Raw genomic sequence first — 18,920 nt, forward strand, 5'->3', positions numbered from 1 at the left:
ACTTCAGGCTAGAAAGCCTATACATGAAAAATGGAGGAAAAAGTACAGGTATTTTCAAGACACATTAATAAAATACCACCCTCTGGATCATGACTGCCTTTTACTTTTTTGAAGTGTGCTAGAATATAATTAAGTTTTGTTGTTTGACAGTGTGATGGAAATTGCAGGGGAGAAATTGGTCTGTTACGGTGCCCTAAATATTACCATATTAAATGCTAAACACTGTGTGGTCAACTACACTACAAAAGGCAACTCAAAGAGTCTAAAAGGAAAAGGAGCTCTGGCAACGCTGAAACAATGATTTTCTAGCCTTTCTGTTTTTTCCTTGAGGGAAAACAAATCTGAGAAAATTGTGCTATACATGCATACATTATGAACATGAAACCTTCAGTATCAGTTTTAAATATAAAGGAAATACCTGAAAGCAGCAGAAAGAACAGATGGCTGTACTGACCGGGAGGCAAAGGGCACTGGGGAGTCCTGGGGCAGGACTCAGTGCAGAGATGGTGACAAAGTGACCTGAAAGAGATGAAAACTGGAATATGTTCAGATACGCTCCAGCAGTTGCTCCCAGTCATATCTTCAGTCACCTCTGAAATAAAAAGAAAGTTAGAAATTAGTTATACTTAACTGAATCTATAGTAGATTTTAATTTTGAAAATGTACGTTAATTCTGCAGTTTTCAAATAGAACTAACTGTGAGTAACTGAAAATAACAGTGAATAATCGTAGAGACCAACTTGTCGTGCTACATCTTAGCTTTGAATGCGAGGATCTGTAAAGCAGGAGGCTGCATACAGATGCCAAACATCATCTTGACCTCATTAGTAGTCCATAAAGCAACATCAGAAAAGCAAGTTGCAGATGGCAGTGAAAGAAAAGGCACATAAGAACTAATAAAAAGAGTCCTTGAGTATGTACCTTTAATTGCAAAATAAAGCAATTCAGTGTGAATGTTTTAATATATAGAGAGACAAGCTGCTGCTGTGAATTAAGGCAGTTTTAGGTGGAGATCTGTTCCTGGGTAACACTACTGAAAAACAGCTGTGAGCTTGTTTTCATTATGTGCATAAATGTAGTAGGAAAGATAGTATTTATTATGAATGATAATTCTGTTTTATTGAAATAGAGGATTGTTAGTTTCTCTCGCACAGAGGATTCCTTTCTAGCTGAGTTCCATCCTATTGCAATTTTTAACCTTCTCTTGTTTTTTCTTTTAGCAACTTGTTCCCTATTAAAGCCAGTTAATCTATTAAACCTGTTCTTTGGATATGTTTAATGTCCCCCTTATTCCTTAGCCGTGTCATATATGCAGAAGGTGAACCTGGTCCCCTGTGCTGTGGCCAGTTTAAACTTACATATGTGCTAAATATCAGGCTCATCATTTGGCTGCCTTCTGTCTGCCTCTCTGAGTAGCAGCTAAGTTATAACTGCTTTTGGCTGAATGAGCCACAAATGTTGTTCTGGATGGTCTACCCAACCACAACTTTTAACCAACATGTAGGAACTGTATAGCTTTGTCATCTCTACTTGTCAAATTTGGCTGAAATCGACTAACCAGTCAAAGCTGGGGAGGTGGTGCGGTGGAGATGATAAAGGAGCACAAGTAAAATGATGACTACCAGTGCAATCAAGTACATTGATAAATTTAACAAACTGGATGAAAGTCTCTGATCTGTTCTGGTGGGCATCTGTTTTATGGAGCACTCAATGCCTGGAAAAGAAGTGGCATGAAAACCTAGTTACCAGACTTCAGTGGAGAATGCTGGTAGAGGCCCTTCTAACAGCTTTTCTCAAAGATACATGTCTTGATAGTAGTACAGCAGAAGAATCTATGTCGTGACCTAATAGTCTCTGAGAGGTCTGAGAGGGGTCTCAGGGGAGTGGGACCGTATTTCCTTGGTGAAACAGCAATGTAGCTGGGCAACAAAGGTTCAGCTGCTGCACAATAACATGGTTGCTCTTACAGATTTTAAAGTCCTTCAAGGCCAGCTCTGATAACGTGACCATTATAGCTTTCATATGTCAGCAGCATTGATTCAATGGAGTCCTCTTCTCCACCCTAAGGGTGGGTCAAGATTTTCCCAAGGATGGGTCAAGGGCTGAAATGGGCTTGGTTTCAGAATAATTTGCTCAGAATAATTTCTCCTACGCAACTGGAATTTATTTTTAAGTGCCTCTTTATTCTGTGGTCTTCTGTGCTGTGTTGGTCTGTGATCCCTCTTCTGTCACTTGAAGTTAGGATATTTCTGCTGAACTGTCAGAGAACACAACAGTAGCTTGGTCTTTCATCCTGTGAATCATTGTGAATTAGTACATCGAAAGCTAGTTTTGATAATCCTTGTCTTTTCCACTTTTCAGGTTGGGTTCAGTTGGGTAATGACATCTTTGCTACAAAAAGCAGCTATAACTATGGTCAGTGATTCAAAAGTTGAAACAAACCGCAGAATGACTACTAGCCTTTTAACTGATCAGCTTTTTCAAAAAGGTCTCTTTAAATTACAAGAGGACTTCAATACTTTTGAACTTTTGGTGGTTTATACTCAGAATTTGTCCATATTGAAGTTTTTGTTTGCTCACTTAAGGTTCTGAGAGTTAAAATATCTTTGCACCTGAATCTTTATTTATTTATTGCACCTGAACTTTTTATTTATATAATTTCTATTAGGTGTAATCTTGATTAAACGAAGAATAATTTTGAGAAAACCCAAAGTATTTATGGGCTAGATTAAATTATTTAACTTATTTCAGATGGAAAATTCAGATTAGAAAAGTCTGAATGCTACAGAACATTACGAATGTTTCTTTTAACTAACCAACAGACTTATAGGTCTTCTGATCATTACTCCAAATTGCATGAAAATACTTTTTAAAAAAGTGCATACATACAACATGGTTAGCATTTACTGTAAAATAGGGATCACTCTTTTGCATGGCACAGATTTTATTGTAACGAACAAACAGGAAAACATAAGGCAACATGTAACTGAAGTGTTTAGAATAGACGAGTTTCTTCAATCCTAAACTACTTAAGGTGATGCTGATTTTTTTCAGTTAATTTTCAAAGGAGGAAGAAGAAAATAAAAAACCATGTATGTATACAGATAGTGCAAGATTTCAAACTTCATTGCCTATTGGCCTTGGCCTTGATCTTTTACAGAAGATTTAACAGGAGGTGGCAAGAGGGACAGAAATGTAATCAGTTGGGCTATTACAGTGGAACAGTGCCGCTAAGTACTTTCTTGGCAGTGTGTTGCTGGTTTTATCCATTCAGCAAATGTAATTTATTTATACATCTGTCAATAAATTCAATAATGAGTACAGCAGGGATTTAAGCTGGAGCGTATCACTGTGTTTGACACAAAGGTCAACCTTGGGAAAGGGGCTTGAAATTAACGTTTCTTTAAAACTATTTTTCCTTCCACTGAGGCTATCTCTTAATTCCAGCAATTTTCTCTGTTTGATAAGCAGAGGAAGCATGCATTTTGATTATATAAAGGAGAGGGGAGGTGAACAAACGAAAAAATTTCAACTGGCATTGCATTCTGGTGATAAGAATGAGACTTTATGCAGCACAGAAGAGATTACCTGAAGTAGAATTGGGAAGCAAATTGTATTTACAAAAGATGGCATGATTTTCCTAATAGGTGTTCAAAACAGGCTATTCACTCACATATTCTGCTGAGCTTGACTAGAAATAACTTCATTTCAAAAAGGACAAATCTGATTGACGGTAAAAGCATTCCCCTCTCACAGATACTTGTCTAAAGGATTTGCATTAAATTTTCTTGATGGGAGCACAGTAGTATTTTATTCTATATCTGCATGAACTGGTAATGTGGAAAATAAAAATACAAATAGTGTCTTAGATTGCTTCATTCTTCAACCACTTGAATTACTAGATTTATGTCTGCAATTATGGAAGAGATATTGCAGTATGATATATCGTTTGACAATGACTGTCACAATTATATTGCAAAAATAGAGATTCAACTTATTCTTGAAGTTAAGAGTGTTGAAATTATGTTTTAAGGACTAGGTGTGTCTTCCTGTGGTTTTATCTTGTTTTTAATGTAGCCAGGGTAATTTTAAGCTATAGTTGTCTAAACGTTGTCAGTTACTAGTAGGATATGCAGATATCAAAGATGTCATGTGCTGCAAATTTTCATGAGCTATTATACAAGGCTGTTGTGAAATACCTTGTCATGGTAGGTACCAACAAGATGTACGTGTGCTACTTCTGAATCCGTTACATTTTTCTCCTTCTGTACAGATCCTGGAATTGGTGAAGGGCATGCATTACCAGCTGGCCTGTCAGAAGTACTTTGAGTTGGTGCATGATGTAAGTAGCTACTGATTTTTATTAGACTATAGGCACCGTCTTTGTCTTGAGGAAGGCCTTGGAAATCATGCATAAAGCTGAGAGGCTATTTGCAGTTTTCATATCCATCGTTAACTGTCTTGCCTTGTTTTTTTCCATTTCAATAATTTCAGATATTTTGTAGTTTTATGCATTTATATATTGATGTTGTCAATACCCCAAACATTACAAGATGTAGTAAAAGATTATGCTTTTTTCCTAAAAAGGTCAATATTGTTGAATTTTATCTATTGCAAGGCATTTAATTTTTTCAGAATCCTGTTTTTAATAAAATTTGTGGGGTTTAACCCATTATGCAAGTTTGATGTTTTGAGATATACCTTGAAAAATAAACAAAAAGGATCTAAAAGATGTAATTAAAACTTTAATCTCCCAGCACATACATAGTTAATATTGTTAATTTTCACTTGATATTTTTGGACATCTTTAGTCATGTGTGATTAGTTTTCAAATATAGATGAACATTCTCAGAGCTTTCCCATTTGCTTAATCATAGGCAAAGTTAAAGTAAGATCCTTCACAAAACTGTAAGATTGCCACAGTCCTCCTCCTATGTGATTTCTTAATTTAAAGAACCAGCTTTTGCATTGGTTTAAGACTGCTTGTCATCAAGAAAAAACAACGAAGCACAGCCCTTCTTACACCTTTGTTCTCTCCACAACTCAAAAAAGGAACCATCCCTTTCAGACAGCAGGCTAGGGAACAGCCTTGCTGAGGATTAGAGAGCATGAGGATTAGATGACCCACCCAGAGACATTTACCTTTGATTTCTTTCATTCTTACTGGTTTTGACATTTGATTTAAATGGAACTGTGTGTCTCCCCAAATTTCCAGCAATCATATGAGTCAATGTATAGCAAAGGCATACTCAGTGTTGTTTTGGCAGTTGTAATTTGCGAGGAACACTGTCTTACAGTCTTAGAAAATGATAAAACAGTCCTAATATTCTGGAAGGAAAACAAAAAATATGTACAAATTTAAATTTAGATAACACTTGCCCTGTGTAAGGCTAAGTCAGTGGAAACAGTATTTGTCGAAGATGACTATAGAACCCAAGATCAACATTCACCAAAGGATAAATCAGCACGGTGGCGAAGAGCTGTTGTGTTTTAGGACAGCTGCCTTTCTATTGTTCTATGGCAAATTCCAGAACAGCATTATTTTTTTCAGTCTTGTGGTAATACAGATATCTGTCTTTGCTGCTTGCACTAAGAATCTTCTGCTTTGCTTTTGGTAAGTCTCTTACTTCAGTGGGAGAAAGCAGAACATGCAAAAAGGCACTTTCTGCAGTTTGAATAGCACATGCTTACAACGGTATGTTTTAAGGAGAGTTTAGCTGCTAAAGTTGTTACCAGCGTGCTCAGAATGATTTTTCTGTCCTATGACTATGCTTTAGTAGTTTTTTTCATGGGGTGATCAAGAGATGTGTTTCTGAAGCTGGTGTGGTGACAACTAATCAGACAGTCAAACCCTTGCTTTCCTGTATCACTAGCAGAGCTTTTCAGTGAACGAAATTTCTGAAGAATCAATCAGCATAACATTCATTGTTATTGTTTCTTCAAATAGGTTAACAATCTTAAGTAAAATTTTCCTGGAAATAATGGACTAGCTCACATGGACGATTTCAGCTTCAATTATGTGAAAATTTTACCGAGGAAGGGTTTGATATATGTTGGGCAGAGCTCTTAGTGTTACCTATAATTCTTGAAAGTTGCAGAGCATGTGTGGATTAGATCTACTATGAATGACTTTGTTGTGGGGACTTACTTAAGATTATGATATTTTTCTAAGTTCACTGGGTCAGTTGCATGCACACTGTCTCTGCTTAAGGGCTCTCTGCATTTCCTCCCCATCATCCTCTCTCAAATTTCTACTGCATCTTATGCTCACACTGGCAGCAGCTTTGCTTCAGTTGTCTAGTGCTTGGCACTGAGACTATGCCAATAAATCCAGCGGCACTAAAGTGAGAATGTTTAAATAAGTTTTTTTGAGGGGTTTGGGGGGTGTATCTTTGCATCTCAGTGCTACCGGTTCAGATAGCACAAATTACCTAAAAGCTGCTTCTCTGAATATTCTGTGGAAACTGGCCTTATTAGTTTCAATACTACACCTCTCTTGGACTTTGGTTTCACTGTCCTACAACCACACAACAAAAGCAGCCATGATATATGTGGTCTAGTACATTGTCTTCAGGCAGGAACTAATGTGTTAAGGAAATGTGCGCATCAGCAATTTGTTAGGTCTTTCAATAAGTGTAGGAAAGGAAAGCATGAAGTATAGTTGTTGTGGCTTAACCCCAGCTGGCAACCAAGCCCACACAGCTGCTCGCTCGCTCCCCATCCCCGGGGGATGGTGGAGAGATTCAGAACAGTAAAAGTGAGAAAACTCATGGGTTGAGATAGAGACTTTTTTTATCTAGCTTTACTAGGGAAAGCAAAAGCTGCACACGGAGGTAAAGCAGAACAAGAAATTCATTCACCACCTCCCACTGGCAGGCAGGTATCCCCAGGAGAGCAGGGCTCCATCATGTGTAGCGGTTACTTGAGAAGACAAACGCCATCACTCTGAATGTCCCCCGCTTCCTTCTTCCTCCCCCAGCTTCATATGCTCAGCGTGACGTCATACGGTGTGGAATATCCCTTTGCCCGGCTGGGATCAGCTGTCCCGGCTGTGTCCCCTCCCAACCCCTTGTGCACCCCCAGTCTCCTCGCTGCTGGGGTGCGGTGAGGAGCCGCAAAGACCCTGGCTCTGTAAGCCCTGCTCAGTGGTAACAAAACCTTCCCTGTGCTATCAACCCGGTTTCCAGCACAAATCCAAAACATAGCCCCATACTAGCTCCTGTGAAGAAAATTAACTCTATCCCAGCCAAAACCAACACAATAGTGCATGAATAGTTTTACATATTTTTCAAGTTCTGGGATATTAGGGCATACTCATTTTTGGGAAAGCTATTCTAAATAATAACGATGTGATTCGATCAAGACAAGCTGTTTGATATATGTGAAGAAAAGAAGGTCTTTTGACTTGATAAAAGACTGAATGGCCTGTAGGGTAGATATTTTCAAACGTTATCATATTTTAATAAGGATCAGGAATAAAGTACGCTTATGTGGCAACTAGAGTAAGCATTTAATCAGACACTACCAAAATATCTTTCTTGATGGTCAGATTTGGATTTTAAGCCATATGGAAAGCATCATAGCTCTTTGATGTTCTAATATTTGTACCTGAGTTTGCAGTAAGTTATTTCATGTTGGTTATCCCTTATAGATAAGTTTTTATTTTCTACTGAAGTGAGGACACAAGGCAACTTGCATAAAGTGGAAATGAGACACCCTAAAAATGTAAGCAGTGTAACCGTAACCCAAAGTAAATAGTCACATTCATGAGGAATGCCTTTCATGGTCACAATAGCAGCAAGATTATATTTTACTTTAGTTGGTAGAATTGGATGGCAACTCAAGAGGGAAAAATATTTCCAGTCCAAACAGTTTGGAGATCTTGGCTACATATATGCAGTCAAGTAAAACAGATTGATGATATCAGCTGTGAACTACTAGTAGGTTAAATAAAGGTCCTTGTGATGACAGCATGCCTGTAGGAATAATTAGTGTTTTCAAATCTGATTGTTTTAAGAGCCCCTGAGCATTATGTATAAATAAGAAAGCTTAACTGGCTAATATTCCAAAGGAACTACTGATGTTAATGTTGTTTACCTGAATATTGCTGTATTAGTTACTTTTTACAGATACAGCTGTAACAGATGTTACTTATTAATATTTATCTCTAAATACTTTATTCTTAGTACTGGTATTTTACAATCCATATGAATTTTTAAGAAGTAAACGAGATCTGACACATAGCAAACTTCGTTGTACAGAAGAATCACTTTTGATTAATTTATTTAAAAACATATGCAAAACCTGTTTTTCTTAGTCTTTTGTGATCAAATCACAAGAATACTGGATATTTTTTTTTTAAAGGGATGTGCTTAATTGATATCATTTACTGTAGCACCATGATCGCTCCGCATGGGGAGAGAGCAGTTTAGAACAAAATTAAGAGTTACAAAGCGACTTATAAATTGGTGTGATGAAAGCTGAAATTTTAAAGTAAAAAAACCCCAGAACTAATTAAGAGGAAAGCCAGCATTTCACTGTTATCGCTTCTTTTTAAGCCTTTTTGGTGTAAAGAAGTAATTTAGCTCCCACATAATGGAAATTGGAGCATAAGACTGAAATGAAATTCAGTGGTGGCTTTGGGTTTTCTGTTTGGTTTTGGGTTGGGTTTTTGTTGGGGTTTATTTTTGTTTGTTTGTTTTTCTTTGTGCCTTTGAGTACCAAATTAGTGTGCTGGGCCTGTCACTTATTTTTACGATTTTCAAGCAAGGTCACTTACTACAGTTGCTAATGTCTTCGTGTCTGAATTAGATTGTGTTATACATGTCTGCATTTTCTGATGGAGCTAAGCTAGGCAGCGGTAATGCGTTTAATCAGGATTCCATTTAGAGCGCACATTGATCCTTTGCTTTATGATTTCTTACAAGTGGCTGAAGTTTAAACTGATGGGTTTTGGCACATTAAATCAGCCACAGTATATACCCTCATGAGACACTGTGTGTGTGCAAAGTTGCTTGTTATGCTTGGAGTGGCCCAGCCCTTCTGGGAAAAAGAGGAGATAGTGGTAGCAGAAAATTACCAGTATATGGCTCTTAGACTTCCTTGGTTTTTTGTATCCCAGGTTTGTGAACCTTTCCAGTATTTTTTAAGAGCAGTATTTTTCTTACGATGTTCTTAGTATTCACATAAACTGACAGGCAGATAAAAGGTGCAGATTGCCTGAGTAGGAGGTGGAAGCACCTTTTAAAGTAAGCATTTCCAGCTTCTGAGCCCCTGAGAAGAGATACAAAGGTTGTAACTGAGACTTGTGGTGAGCATGTAAGAACAGCTTACTTTTAAAACTGAAAGCTTTGTTGATTTGAAATATTTGACGAGCATTAATTGAATGTTCATATATCTAATAATTATGGAGCTGAAAGAATGCACCTGCCAAGTAGAAAGGAGCAATAAAAATATGCCGCACCTTATGCTAGTTTTCTGTTTTCTTTTCCACTGAAGACGAAATGTTCTTTTGTATTCGTTGTGCATCTGAGTTTCAGGATGCTGATGCTGGCTGGCACTGATGGAGCAGAGATCAGCTTGATCTATGGGGCTGTTGCATTGTAAACATTGCATTTGTACCTACTGGAGAAAGCAGGGAAGTAGGTGAACCTGCCTGTTTCCATTCACAGTTTCACACTGATACTTAAGATCTAGATTTATACTGTACTGTTGTTACAACTTCTAGTAGTACTCTCTACCGCTGTTTGCAGTCTAGACTTGTCTCAGTCCCTCTTTTGGGTAGGGAAATGCTGTTTTAAGGTGTAGGTTCAATTGTCCTGCATCTGTAAAGGTATGCCATTTTACTTCTAGTGTTTTATATGTTTTGGGATGTTATTTTTACTTACTACAGCAAAGACAGTGTGAAATACTGTTTGAATATGCCGAAAGCACTAATTTTATTTCTAACATGAAGGAAGAAATTTTCTGATGAAAGTAAGTCTGTGTCATGCTAATACTTACTGGGATAGTATTTACAAACTGATGCCTTTTTCTTCAACAAAGTTGGAACTTACTAAATTGCTAATTAATTTGTGCTTGAGTGTGAAAAAGATGACTTTAAAAAATAAATATAATAACTCATTGTTCCTTTCCTATGCAGGTTGAAGACATTGGGTTTTCTCTGAATCATCCTAATCGGTATTTTACAGAGAGTCAAAGGCTGTTAAGTGGTGGTAGAGAACTGAAGAAGGAATTAAGTAATTCAGGAACCTCTCAACAAAAAAGTAATAGTCAGGAAAACATGAATTCGAATACTACTCCCACCTCTTCAAATACAACAGATGATGCAGAACTGGAGGGACTGGAGGCATACTTCACTGAGGACTGAGCAGCTGTGTTACTTGCGTTTTTTCATTCTGGTTTGGTTTTGGTTTTTGTGTGTGTGTGTTTGGGATTTTTTTCTTTCTTTCATTTTTTCCCTTCTCTGGCCGAGTTTGTCCCTAAACTAAGGAATATGCACTTCACTACCTGGAAGACACAGACATGTAGTGCTTTCAGTAGGCTGGAGAGAGAGATAACTGTAATTGCACCTAGTACTTACTCTTACTGCTTTGGGACATTGTTTTATGTGGAAGGATGGGAAATAAAAGTTCCTTCCCAATTATTAAATGATTTTTGTCTAACTTACCTTTTTTGGTTTTCTTCAAAATGTTTAAATATTTGTATCCCATTTTATGGTCACTTTTATATGTTTCTTCTTAATAAATAAATTGCGAAGCAGATTTTTTTTTTGTGTGTTTTCTTTTTAGTTGTATTTGGATGATAATTAAATAGAAGTTCTTATGATCAAAATTACCCTCTGGAGGAGTCTGTCTATCTCTCTTCTACATGAGGAGCTGAGGGAAATCAGCTTCCTAATTTGTGTATCTTGACACGACATTTGGAGAGCTGGTTTTGGTGCTTGAAATAGAATATAAGCAGAGTTTGGATACCTGTATGTAAGAAGGTAATCCAAAAAGCCGATGCATCTTGAAGAAGCTAAAAACTTACTAGCATATGTTCCTTTTAAAGTTTCCTTAATGTCTGAGTGTGGCTGGAGTCTCCTGTGTCCTACTAAGCTAAACAGCCATCTGAACGCAGCTTTGGGTTGCCCGAATTCCACCCATTCCTCCAAAGCCCACGTCATCTAACACAGCAGTGGCATTCAATTGAGCAGCAGCCACTGTCCGATGCGTGGAAGCTCTAAATAGAGCTGCTATTTTATATCATGCTGTAGAGTATTCTCCTGGGGATCTGAAAGGCTGAAATTTTATTTTATCTGATGCCTAAGGAGTTTCAAGACAGCATTACCCCCTCCCTGGAGAGTGACCTAGCTACTGGTATAGCCCTGTAACCACCTAAGCACAGAATTGTCGTTGCTGGTATTAACTCTGCACGGCCTTAGTATGAAGATTCACTGAGCCTGATTTTTCTGGGCTTGTCTTGCCCTACCTGAAGCTTTGTTTTAGCCATAACAGCAACTGTCAAATGACAGCCTAGCTTTGTACAATTGCATGGTGTACCGCCTGTGTTTATAATGATTTTGATGTATTTCTGTAGCTAATGAGTCATAAGTAGTTATTTTGTGTAGAATGAATTAATCTATGATCTTGGATGCCAGATGCCCCATGGGTATAAACGAATCATCCATGGCCGAGTGCTGATCCTTAAAGAAATACAACCTAAAGAATAGTGCAAAAGAAGTATTTAGGAATAGGAGAAGAAAGAACAAATATGCAACACGAGTAAACCACACGCTATAGATATATAATTATTTGGCTGCGATGTGGAATTGCCAGAGCATTGAAGAACAGCAAGGTTGGTTTTGGAAACGTGTAATATTACGCTAGGTGGACTCTAGGGAGAAGAAAGAACAGTTCTCACTGTCAAATGTCCTACAGCTCCTGATGAATGACTTGGGACCCTGACTGTGTGCTGCTGATCCTGGGACGCTGAGTGTATGAGTATGTAACATTTGCTAGTTGTATTATGTTGAAGGTTTTATTTCTTCCACAGTAATTGACTGATTTAGACTATTGTGACTGGTCTAAAGACTATTCCATTACTGTTAAGATTTGGGGCTAACTGTAAATTTTTGGCTTATCTTACGTAAAGCGTTCCTTTAAGTTCCTTTACCTCACATGGGGCTAATGCAACACCAGGCTTTAAAAATAAAACGCGTCATTTGTTGTTAAAGAGAATCTGCCAGGATTCATTGTTCCTTTTCCTTGAATTATTCCTAAATTTATTTAGGGACTGCTTTGTGTGAACTACGAAGCCTCTTATCTTTGGATATAATATAGTCAAAGGAGTTGTAGGAATCCACCCTGAGCAAAGGCTCTGCGTCTGGACCTGCAGGGTGGTGGTTGTTCTGGGCCCAAGAAACCAGGAGTTGCAAGAGCTGTCAGGTTGGTTTCTCCTGTTGGTGAAGCTCCTGGCAGCGCCCAACCTGATGTGTGGAAGTCCACTGCTTCTATCAGGTGGTTAAGAGACTTAGCCTTTTGAAGCGTCTTTGCAAGTGGTAACTCTCCTCTACTTCTGCGTTACTGAATACCTGAGTTGGAGGCACCTTGGTGAACATCGTGGATCTTTTTAAATAGAAGTGAAACTGCTTCAGACCTGCAGAAGAATGAGGTGGTCGAGGCAGTGAATGAAGGTAATATTTCCCAGCCAAGGGAAACTGTGAATTCTGGTTCAGTAGGAAAGTTTCCGTTATGCCCTAGCCCTGCTCGTGTAGACATTGTCACTGGTGTGAATAAAACTCCTAGCTCTTCCATTTCTGAGCTTTACATGTACCTTGAAATCTGTTATGTTGGGGATGGGCTGCTTGTTCACGTGTTCTACAGTGGATTGCTACATTAGCAGAATAAAGTTATTTTTAGGAATTCAAGCATAAAATTTTAAAAAAATCTCTATTACAAGGAAGAAAATATAACCGCACAAATCTGCTGAATGAAAAATCTTATCTGAAATGCAACAAACATAACAGTATGTGACAAAGCCTTTGTCCTTCAGTGGTTTACTTCGTTATTGTGAGTTTACCTCTCTTGATTAATAGTGCTACGAATTGCTTTAAACTGTATTTTTGTCTCTCTTATTACTTGTCAGGAGTAATAATAAACTATGTAACAGAAAAATGTACAAATTATAGCACAGAGTTATATGTAACTAGCAAAAGATTGATAGAGTTATATGTAACTAGCAAAAGATTGAAATTAATGCTTTTGTTGCTATTCAGGGAAAATGAAAATTTATTTTCATATTTCACAGCTTTTGACCATTTTAATCTTTCTTTAAAAGTGGAATATTTTATTTTAATAATATAGAAAAATCCAAAATGAGAATCCTCCTTTTAAGCAGTTGGGCACCAACTCCTACTGCTTTGTAAATTGCTTAAGAATCACTTGTTCCTTGATTACAGAGCTATTTGAGATCAGAAAGGTAAAATCACTAAGTATGTAAATCACTCATTTTAAAACATTTCTTGCATTGTAGTAGCACTATTAAAAATTGTATTTAGTTAGAAGATAAGGATTCTGAAAACCAAGTGACCCTGATATGATTATGCAGTAGTCAAAAATAACAACAAACCGGATAACCAAATAAAGCAATAACCAAACAAACACCCACAAAATCTCAAACCCTATTCTTTTGCAAGTTGAAAAGAAAATGAACAGTAAAGCATTGCAGATGGATCTATTTGCAAGCATCAACTCTCCTGCGTATCTTTGAAGAAAGTAAATTTTGTTATACTTTGCTACTTGGAAAACAAACGAAAAAAACCAACCAGGAGACACACAAACACTTAAAGCTTGAAACTGCTCTGGACAAGACACATCTGTATTCTGGGTCAGTAAAGGAGATACTAAGGTAATACCTGGTTGCATTTCTGAGGGGGTGCACTGTGCCAAAAGGTAGCCCTGTGCCGCCACGGTGCTGAGGTAGGAGCTGCTCTTCTTTACAGCTGATCTTAAATGTACCGCGGTTAATTCAGAGGCAGATGTTTGAAAAGGAGCGCTCTGATCTTTTGAAGTGCTAGCATCAAAGACAATAAAACAGTCTCCGACTTCAAAGCCTTTCAAGATGTCACGAAGAAGAGAGCTTTACTAGTGGGTGTGCTGCAGAGGGGCGGGCGAGGGGCTCGCGAGCTGGGTGTGAGATACAAAGTGCTCTGCTGAGATGTGGAGCGCTGCCCTGGCAAGGGGAATGGCGAGAGCGGCTGGTACCGTCATGGCACGGTAGGAGCGGACCCATGCAGAAAACAGCTGATGCTGAGCACACGGCGTTCCTCCTGTGCGTGCTTCGGGACTTCTACTTTGGGCTGATTTTAGTCTCACAGTATGGCTGGGGTGGTCATTAGACAGAAGAACATTGCAGAGCATGCTTTTTGGGTGAATTTCTTCCAGAAGGAATCCAGGTTGCATATGCTCAGGCCGATCGGCAGTGCCAGCCAAAGCAGAGCAAGTGGGGGTGACTGAGAGATTTCCTTGAAGATGCTGAACATCTCAGTTGGCCTCAACCAGTGTAATTTGTCCTGGTTTTGGCTGGGATAGAATTAATTTTCTTCCTAGTAGCTGGTGCAGGGCTGCATTTGGGATTTAGGATGAGAATAATGTTGATAACACCCTGATGCCTTGGTTGTGGCTGAGCAGCGCTTGCAGAGCCAAGTGCTCAGCTCCTCACCCCACCCCAGCAGCGAGGAGGCTGCGGGTGCGCAAGGAGCTGGGAGGGGACACAGGCGGGACAGCTGGCCCCAGCTGGCCAAAGGGATTTTCCAGACCATATGACGTCTGCTCAGTGTATAAACGTGGGGGAAAGCTGTTTGGGGGCTGCTGCTGAGGAGCAGGCTGTGGGTGGTGAGCAGTGGGTGCTGAGCAATTACTTTTCATTTGCATCACATGTTTACCTTGGGTTTGATGTATTTATCTTTTAAAAAAAATTTCTTCACGGTTTATGATTGTGATTATTTCAATTATTAATATTGTTACTACTTTTTCAATTATTACACTGTTCTTTTCTCAGCCCATGGGTTTTCTTACTTCTATCCTTCCTACTCTCTCCCCCACCCCGCTGCAGGGCTGCGAGCGAGCAGCTGCGTGGGGCTGAGCTGCCAGCGGTGGTTAAACCCTGCCAGACACCTGGCAGCAAGAATAGTTTAGAGGATGAGGCAGGGCAACATCTTTGCCATGCAGGTCCTTGCTCTGTGGTGCATTTTCACACGGTTGTGAAATGTAAAATTTCTTGTGGTTTCTACTATTGAAATACTTAGGGAAGTTTAATGTATCAAAGTTTGTACTATTTGAAAAAACTTTTTTCCCACAGATTTGGTGATATGCTAAATACAATAAAAGGATTCCAGAACCCCATGGTTAGTTCCTTGGGAGGGGGCGGGTGGGTGTTGGGTTTGGTTTTTTTGTTTTGTTTTGTTTTATTTGTTTGGTTTGTGGTTGTTTTTTTTTTTACTTAGACCTGTTGGGCTGGCAAGGATATTTCTGTTACCTGGGTTGCTATCTTCTTCTGGCTTCCTTGCTCAGATCTGTTGCAAAGATGTAAAACTTAGAGTTCATTTATGCTTTTTGTTTCTTCCCTAATGCACCTGAACCCCTAGGGCAGGGCAGGTGTAATCCAGAGCTTTTGGACAAGCTTATCTATCCCGATATAATTACTGATGCTTTCCTTGTTTTCCCATGTGCATATCAGAAACATCTATTGAATTACAGCTAGACAGATGTAGTCAAGGTCTCAGTATCCAAGTGGTTCTTTTGGGTAGATTTCACACCACGATTTCTATGCTTTTAAAAAAATTATATATATATATATATATAAAATATTCTAAAATCTGTCTATTTCAAGTCTCTTAAAAATCCACAGAAGAATCATGCTGTCCTTTTATGCCATTGTATGGGTTTTGTTTTGGTTGGGTTTTTTTAAATTGATTTAATGAATTTTCTTTTTTTTTTTTTAAAGTTTCTCTTACAACGCTGTAGGTCTACTGAGTAACTGGCATCTTTTAACTAACCTCTGCTGTTCACAGTCTCCTTATTTTACTATTCTGTGTATTCCTCCTTACCTGCTACATAGTGGATGTTATTGGCGGTGTTTTTTAGAACTTGTATGAAGTCAACTGCTTAGTTCACATTAGCAGAATAACCTGTCCTTGCTGCCGTGCTTGCCAGTTGCTGCCTTTCATGTTTTATTATCCCTTCTACTGTACAAAATGTTACCATCCTTCACTGGCCCGTCTAGTTCATGTCAGTGGATCCCTGTTTTGAACAGACAGTTTTGAGAATATTAACCTTTCTTTCCACCTGGATCTGCACTCTTGAAGTACTGTTGGTAATGGTATTACCTAACACTAAAAGTTTTACCTTTGGTATCTGGTTGAAAAAAAAGAAAAATAAAGGCTTTCACCCCTTAGCACACTTACCTGCTAAGATTCGTATAGATCCCTCAAATGCTGAAGAATCGAAGGCATTTGAATCAGGCAAAGGTTATGACAAATGGGTGTAATTGTAGTAAAATAGATATAAAAATGGTTGGATAAAGTCGAGTGAATTGTAGCTGGGAAATATGTAGGAATAGATACCTAAATACTGTTTTGTTAATAGAGGAATCACCGGCAGGCTTTAGGAGTAGGTTAGGGTAGGTGAAAAGTAGATTAGTGGCAGGTAGATCTCCTGAGGGAGAGCAGGACTTGGTGACTGGGCTTCAAAAAGGCAGGAAGATGTATGAAATCTCAACATCTCTTAAAACAAAAATGATAACGACAATGAAAGCACCACAAGGTGTGTTTCTAGCCAAAATGAAAGTTCTCAGCCAAGTTGAAGATGTTTTGTCATATAATCATAAACCTTAATGAAGATGGTTCACGAACATAGCATAATGAAAAGGACATTAGTATAGCAGAAGCAGATATGGCACAACTTTAATATTTAATTTTTAGGAGAATATGTGTTGTGGGAGGTGTTACGCGAACAGCCTGCCATGCTTAATGGCAGCACTTAGAAAGTGAATGTCAGTAAAAATCCAGTTAGATCAGAAGAAATGTCTTTGTTCAAACCCTGCTGGTCAAATTGATGCATGAACTACTGGATGAAATGTAATGGTCTGTGTTTCACTGTTCAAAGTAGATTATCCGACTGGCCCTTTTGGCCATTAAAGTCTATGACACTTGGATTTATTTTTATGTTTAATAAGAATTTAATCTTCCAAGCTGTGGAGTGTCCTTGGTTCAGATAGCTGCTGTAGTGCTCCTGGGTAGAATATAGAGGGAATCTAAATATAGAGACCTAAGAGTTAGAAACGTGTGATTCAGCCACTCATTGTTCAGGTCTTTGGAGTGTCAGTGGTTTGGCCAGCTACAGTTTTTAGAGAAATGGTTGGCAGTAGAAAAATATCAAGAAACATGCTGAATTACATTAATTCTGCTGTGATCTCTGGTGTGAGAACATAATTAAAATTATGTAATGTTCTTAACATGCCGTAGGTAAAAAAAAGCTGCAATTGCTGTTGGTATATGATTTTGAATGGGAAAAAAGAGAATCCTTTTCAACTGTGACTTAGAAAGGAGGCTAGGGGTTTCTTGCACTGTCTCTCTGTTAAACCAGGAGGCACTACTGAAGGTAATGGTTTTATTTACGTATTTATTTATGAACACATTTTTTTTCTTTATTATGATGTTCCAAGGGGTGACTGTAAAACTGCATTTTTCAGGATCTAGTATTAATAGAAATATAATTTTTGATAGTTGAGGGAACTTTCCACTTGGATTTAGGCATTCACCTAAGGTCTTGCTTCTCACAGTTTCAAACTATTACAGCATATCAAGAGTAACAAGTACAAATATCTGTATCAATGTACAAATAGCAAAAGTAAACTCTATGGTTTGAATATTGTTTCAAGTCAGTTGTAGGATGTGTAGTAACACTTACAATGGTTGACTGTGTCAACCATTGACTATGTAGTGCAGCTATAGTAGTCTGCTGAGCGCAAGCATATGTGAAAGAAGTGCAGTACCCCTTTCCCTGCCTATTTCTACTCAGTACATATAGAAATGAGCCTGAAAAAAAATTCTCCCCCTTTTAACATTCATTTAAAGGATATTATAATTCTGTTTTGTAAAAGTTTCAGATGTATTATGCAGTGGAAAAAGACATTTGAATGTCCTTGTAATTTAATCACTGGGTTTTGTAGACTTTCTACCTATTGTCTCTATATTTTGACTTAAACAGACTTCTATGAGATACGTAAGGCCTTACCTTGAAACCTCAGGGTTTTGCAACTTCGGATTAAAGAATGCCACTTGATTTATTCTCTCTCCATGCATCTGCCAGAAAAAAGTCCCTACACAATAAAAATTTTAATGACCTTCGCAGGCCATATGAAATTAACTCCTTCCTTTGCCTTTCTGAAGTTCCCACCAAACGAAATGATAAGTGCATATAGATAAAAAGAAAAATCTAAGTAAATTTTCTTCTGAACACATTTGACCAACTTACTGTAGGAGTCCCCCTATTACACCCAGGTCTCATGACAATATATTTATGGTAGTTCTAGATACAATGTTTTTCTTTTGATCTCCAAGTTGTTCTGGAGGATATGTAAAAGGGACTTAACCAAATCAACCTTACTACCTTTATTAGAAATAAAAAATGGTAGAATATTCAGCCTTCTTAATTGCTTCTAAACTGATCTGAAGCTCAGCCACCAAGCTGGCATGACCAAATTGATTATCAAGCAGATTTGATGGGATGTTCACTCTTTAACTGCGATGTGGGCTCCCAGCACATGCACATACTGAGTTAGATGGCAGAGGAGAGTCACTTTTTTCCTGTAGGTAGCCAAAAACTATTTTAAAGCAGTTCACCTGTGTGACACTTACTTAAGGTTCTTAAATACAG

General features: G+C 38.3%; 1 protein-coding gene across 1 annotated transcript in view; it reads left to right on the forward strand.

Moving 5' to 3' along the window:
* The window catches only part of PRIM2 (DNA primase subunit 2), a 127,925-nt gene extending 117,162 nt beyond the window's left edge, over positions 1 to 10,763 (forward strand). Inside the window, exons 13-14 of the mRNA XM_037392130.1 lie at positions 4,274 to 4,342; positions 10,142 to 10,763. Coding sequence (XP_037248027.1) covers positions 4,274 to 4,342; positions 10,142 to 10,369 — 297 coding nt within the window. The 3' untranslated portion in view covers positions 10,370 to 10,763. The remainder of the gene's footprint in view (positions 1 to 4,273; positions 4,343 to 10,141) is intronic.
* Positions 10,764 to 18,920: the final 8,157 nt, after the last annotated feature.

This window comes from Falco rusticolus, chromosome 6 (genome assembly GCF_015220075.1).
Source record: "Falco rusticolus isolate bFalRus1 chromosome 6, bFalRus1.pri, whole genome shotgun sequence".
Lineage (NCBI taxonomy): Eukaryota > Metazoa > Chordata > Aves > Falconiformes > Falconidae > Falco > Falco rusticolus.